The following is a 5,707-nucleotide window of genomic DNA, read 5'->3' as shown; positions in this document are numbered from 1 at the left end:
TCAGGGTTTTGCTTTTTCTCTTTAACATTTTAAAAATATTTTGCTTTTGTGTCAGTCTGTCTGTCTGCCTGCCTGCAGAGGACCGAATCATTGGCTATCCTGGAGCTGGACATAGGGGAGGTTGTGAACCACCTGTTGTGGTTGCTGAGCTCTGTACTCGGGTCCTCTGTCAGAGCAGCAAGCGCTCTTAACCACGGAGCCACTCTCCCTCTACACAGCTCAAGTGTGCTCTTTGCAGTTTACAAGCTAGGTCAGACTTCGAATTTTCACCTCTGTATCCATGAAGTATGAGATGCTCAGGTAAGGTTTTCCACCAAGGCCTGAGGAGGCTTTGGCTGTCGCATCCGAGTCTCCAGCGCCTCCAAGAGGTCTGGCACGAGGAAGCGATAATGACGAGTGGATGGCAAGTGGGTATTAACGGCCCATGACAAGGCACAAATGCCACCCACCGTCTTACTGGGCACATCGGATGGGAATGTTGGCCCAGTATTATTCAATCAGTGCCTGAGTCCACAGAGGCCTCAGCTTTCCTAGGTGAGGGGGGTCGGGGAACGTACAGACCACGCCCCCTAGTTTCCGTGAGCCAATGAGAATGAGGAGGTGGGCCAGAGGGAGCGGCAGCTCTGCCGACCAATGGGCGTCCGGCATTGCCCCGCGGCCGTCCAATGGGCGCGCCCCTCGGTGACGGTGGGAAGCAGCCCCGTGGCTGGGCCGTTGTTGGCGCGGGGCGGCTGAGGCGTCTGTGGCGGCGGCGGCGTTCCCGCTGGGCTCCGAGGTGAACGTGGGCGGCGGGGTGGGGCGGGGCGGGTGGCAGCGGCGGTGGCCGAGGCTCCGGCGGGAGGTGGAGGTCGGGCCGGCTCCAACCGCTCCGACCCGCGGAGAGCAGAACGGCTGCTCCCCGAGGCGCGGTCGTGGCGTGTGGCCGGGCCTTGCCTTTGCCTCTCCGGGCCTCCCGCCCGCAGAGCCTTCCCTGCCGTCGCTAGAGGTCCGTCCGCCCCGCAGCCCGCTTTGTCTGCGAGCTTTCCCTTAGACACTCACCTTAGGTTACCTAGATTCATTTGTTTGTTTTCTGGGCTCTGCGACATTGGACTCTTTAATTCGTTAATAGTTTCAGGTTGCCAGGCCACCGAGAATGGCAGGTGGCTTGACAATGCCCAGATCAGCCTGGCGCCCTGTTAGCAGTCAGTACCTAAATCTGTTTCTGTGTCAAGGGAAGGAGTAATGTAAACATTGACGCTGCAGTTGACAGCGCTTCGCCTTCTGAACGGAAGACGAGAGAAAGGACTTTGCCTGGCGTGCCCGGGTGGGAGGGCCTCAAACTTGACAGAGAAAAACCATGGTAGGCCCCATCTCAGTTAAGCAGGCAGCTTCACTAGTCATCCTGTTCCTTTTGATGTGATGTACCAACATGAGTTCTCTGTTGCCTTTTTTTTTTCCCCGGTTGTGTTTTCTATGAAATAGGGTCTAATGCATCCCAGGTTGACTTTGAACTTAACTAACTTACTATGTTGCCAAGAAGGTTTTGAACTTCTGATTCTTCTGCCTCCATATATCCCTAGTGGTAATATTACAGGCATGTACCATCATGCCCAGTTTGATGGCTGGTCAGGGAATACAGGGCCCTCCCTGTACTACCTGAGCCTCAGCCGAGGCTCATCACAGCAATGATACTCCTGCCGAAAGTGTATAGCATGAATTTAGTCCCAAAAAAACATCAGACAAACCCAGACTGAAGGATTCTCTACAAAATAACTAGCCGGTAGCTAGGAACTACTCTTAACTGCTAGTGACTAGCAAGCTGTGATTCAGGTACTAATTAGCTGAATAAGCAATGAGAGTAAAAAAACTAGAGGGCTTTCAAATCAGAGGAGCAACATCTAAGTGCTTTATGTGTTTCAGGGTTGAACCAGAAAAGGAGACTGGTGGTCTCACTGACATTTGAATAAAGTCTATAGATTAGTTACAGTTATTTTTAAAATTAATATTAGGACTTAAGAATGTTAACTTTTACTGCAGTCGGGTGAAGGCCATAAGAGAATTATTTGTATTTTAAGCTTTTTTTGCAACATTTTATAAGTCTCATTTTTTTTTATTGGAAATTTAAAAACCAGTGGAAAGGAATGCCCCGAGTGTTTATTCTTTTGCATGTCATCCCTGAAGCAGAAATGAAACAGAAAGTGACATCTCTTCCTTTGCACTTTCCAGGAAGAGCTAAGATGGCTGAGTTTCCAGATGACCAGGCTGCTCGGCTGTGTGACAACTGGTAAGACATGAGGCCATGCCAGCTCTGTAAAGACTTGGGTGTTTTATTTGCAGGTTGTGACTTGGGGGGTGTGACCGTAAACTGTGCAAGTCATTGGAACTAGGGCCTTTTAACCACTTGGGAAAATTGCTTGTTTAGAACGTGGTAAGGTTTCCTGGGTAGAATAAGGATTGGAATGGATCAAGCTGGGGCTTGGGACTCTGTCCTGCCTTTAATGGGTGACTTATCAAGAAAAGACTAGGGCTGGAGAGAGGGCTAAGTGGTTAGAGCACTGTTTGCTCTTCTAGAGGACCTGGGTTTGGTTACCAGAGCCCAGTCGGTGGTGGCTCACAACCATCTCAAACTCCAGTCACAGAAGATCCAATGGCCCTGGCCTCTCTGGTCAACAGGCACACATGTGTACAGACATGCAGGCAGGCAAAACACCCATATATAGAATAAAATAAATAAAATTTTTAAAAAAAGCTACTGGAGATGGGTGGGGTGGCACATACCTAATTCCAGCACTCTGGAGGCAGCGGCAGAAAAACCTTTGTGAGTTCGAGGCCAGCCTAGACTACCGCATGCTATATAGGGAGCCCCTTCTCCAAAAAAAAAAAAAAAACAACAATAAAAATCCTTACTCTTCACCTTTTTTGGAGGTGGTGGTGGGAATTGTATGCAGCCTTGTGTGTGGTAGGCAGGCTCTGTCACTGAGCTACCTTCTGTCCCTGCAGTCTTTATTCACATATAATAAGCAAACTTGATTTTTTTTTATGTTTACAAAAGTAGATATTTTGCTTCTATTTATTTAATTTTGAGATGGTCTCACTGGCTGGCCTGGAACTCTTTGCAGAACAGATGGCATTGAACTCAGAGATCCACCTGCCTCTCCCAGTGTGAAAGGAAGGAGTTCCCCGAGTGGTCCCAGGGTTATCTTCGGGTGCTTGGGACAGTCTTTGTGAACTGGCTCTATGTGTAGTGATGGAAAAGTTAGCTAAGCAGATCAGGATAAACTTTTCTTTTCTTTCAGTTGTGGGATGTTTGGAGGCAGGGTCTTGGTATTTAGCCCAGGTGGGCCTGGTATTGGATATGTAACCTTCAGAGCTCTGGGAAGACAAGTTACATGCTGGGCTTTTCTTTTTGAGATGGTTCATGTAGCTCAGGCTAGTTTCAAAGACAGCGAATAGTCAAAAATGACCTAAATCACAGACCTTCAATCTTTACTTTCCAAGCATTGGGTCTGGAGGTGTGAACTTCCTATTGTTCGTAGCTACAGCATGAACTTGTCCAGTACTGGGAGCAGACTCAGGGCGTCTCAGGAAGCAGAACACCCGAGGACTGGGATTAAAGGATAAGCCACCATGCCTCCTTACCACCACCTCCTTTTCCCCCACTTTGAGTGCAGGGGATTAAACCTGGGGCATGTGCTAGCATGGTGGCAGGAAACCAATTCCTAAGGCAGCCATGTTTAATTGTTATTGTATCATGGTTGGAAGACTGCTAGTGAGGTCTGTGCAGCACAGTCTTGGATGCTAAATTTAGGATTTTCATGTTTTAATCCAAGTGTTGAAAGAGAAACCTAAAAAAAACCATAGATTTGCTGGGTGGTGCAGGTGCATGCCTTTAATTCCAGCACTTGGGAGACAGAGACAGGTGGATCTCTGAGTTCAAAGTCAGCCTGGTCTACAGAGTGAGTTCCAGGACAGTCAAGACTGTTACACAGTAAAATCTGTCTCACCTCCCACCCCCCAAAAGAGAATTTGCAGTGTCAAGCCAAGTGGTGGCAGCGCACATCTTTATCCCGCATTTGAGAGGCAAAGGCAGGTAGATCTCTGAGTTCGAGGCCAGCCTGGTCTACAGAGTGAGTTCCAGGACAGCCAAGGTCACACAGAGAAACACTGTCTTGAAAAATCAACAACAACAACAAAACAAACACCCCAATCAACCAAACAAAACCCCCAAACCATATATTTTGTATGTGAGTAAGAGGGTATATGAATGCTGCTGCTTACTGTGGTTCAGAGGACATCTTGACAGACTGGGTTCTTGATTTCCATCATGCAGTGCCTTTGCCTGTTGGAATGAGAACTATGCAGGGAGGCGAGAGTAGCTGCTTCCTCCTGTGGTTTTCTCAAGAATTTTCCTTCCTCCTTTGTTTTGTTGTGTGGCCCCAGACTAGCTTTGTTTGACTTTGGTTTGTAGCCTACTAGTTCCAACTCTTGATCTTCTTGCCTTAGCTCCTGAGTGCTGGGTTATGGGCATGCATCACTGCTCCTGACTCCATTCATACACACACTTAAGATTTGTTTATGTGTGTGAGTGGTTTGTCTGCATATATGTATGTGCACCATGTGTGTGCCTCATGCCTATGGTGATCAGAAGAGGGCGCTGGGTCCCCTTAGGCTAGAGTTATGGGTAGTAGTGAGCCACGTTGTAGTTCTGGGAACTGACTCCAGATTCTCTGTAAGAGCAGTGAGTGCTCTTATCCTCCAAGCCATCTTCCCACACTTTGCACTAATACTCTTATTGAAAACTAATGAAGAAGGAACTTTTTATTCTTTTTGTGTACATGTGTAGTGGGCATCTTGCCATTTCACAAGCCCCAAATCTGTCTTTGCCATGATACCTGACTTTTACATGTGTCTGGGAATCTAAACTCAAGTGTGCTGGCACAGCAAGCATTTTATCCACTGAGTGGAACTGCAGTGTGGTGTGCCTGTTCACTTACCACATGGCGGTGGGAGGTGCTGGTGGAGGAGTCTGCTCTGCTCTGCTGCTAGCCCTGCCCTCATGGGTGGAGGACACATTTTAGAGAGTGGCTTTCTACTGGTATTCCCTCTTTGCCACTCTAGACTCTCCATGCATCATTTGCCTGTCTGTAAGTCAGTGGCTTTGTCATCATTGGCATGGATAAAGTAAGAAAATGTGACTTGAGAAGCAAAATGACATTTGGCTGAGACATCCTGATTTTCAGTCTGTTCTAATTTGAAGGACTCTAAGGCCTGGGACAGTGTATAAATAACTGTGTTAAGGGAGTTCAAACAGCACAAGGGAGAAGCTAGTGAAAACAAGGTTACCCAGAGCAGAGCAACTTAAAGATGAAAAGCAGCTTAGCGCGACAGACTGACCTAGCCCATGCCTGCTGGCCAGCCTGAGGAACTGTTTACATTGCAGCTTTTGAAAGCTGTAGAGATAGCTCAGTGGTTAGAGCATGCACCACTCCAGCAGAGGACCTGAGTTCCGTTCCCAACACTGACATCTCGTGGTTTACAATCACCTATAATTCCAGCTCTAGGGGAATCAGATGCCTCTGTCCACATGGACACCTGCCCTCATGTGCACATACCCATACATACATGCATGTCAAAAATAATGAAGCTAAATATCTCTCTCTCTCTCTCTCTCTCTCTCTCTCTCTCTCTCTCTCTCTCTCTCTCTCTTTTTTGGTTTTTTGTGACTGTG

General features: G+C 47.8%; 1 protein-coding gene across 2 annotated transcripts in view; it reads left to right on the top strand.

Annotated features, from left to right (window-relative positions):
- Positions 1-679: 679 nt before the first annotated feature.
- Trafd1 (TRAF-type zinc finger domain containing 1) overlaps positions 680-5,707 on the top strand; it is a 17,085-nt gene continuing 12,057 nt past the window's right edge. The window contains exons 1-2 of one of the 2 annotated variants that reach the window (XM_050159044.1): positions 680-775; positions 2,206-2,263. In XM_050159044.1, the coding sequence (XP_050015001.1) occupies positions 2,217-2,263 (47 nt within the window). In that variant the 5' untranslated portion in view covers positions 680-775; positions 2,206-2,216. Of the gene's footprint in view, positions 776-842; positions 1,340-2,205; positions 2,264-5,707 lie in introns of those variants that run through there. The other variant, XM_050159046.1, reaches the window with a different exon arrangement.

The sequence above is a fragment of the Alexandromys fortis genome, unplaced genomic scaffold (genome assembly GCF_014885135.2).
Source record: "Alexandromys fortis isolate MF-2015 unplaced genomic scaffold, M_Fortis_MF-2015_v1.1 scaffold_90, whole genome shotgun sequence".
In the NCBI taxonomy this organism is placed as follows: domain Eukaryota; kingdom Metazoa; phylum Chordata; class Mammalia; order Rodentia; family Cricetidae; genus Alexandromys; species Alexandromys fortis.
Note: the sequence above shows the minus strand (reverse complement) of the source record. Positions and strands in the feature narration are given on the sequence as shown.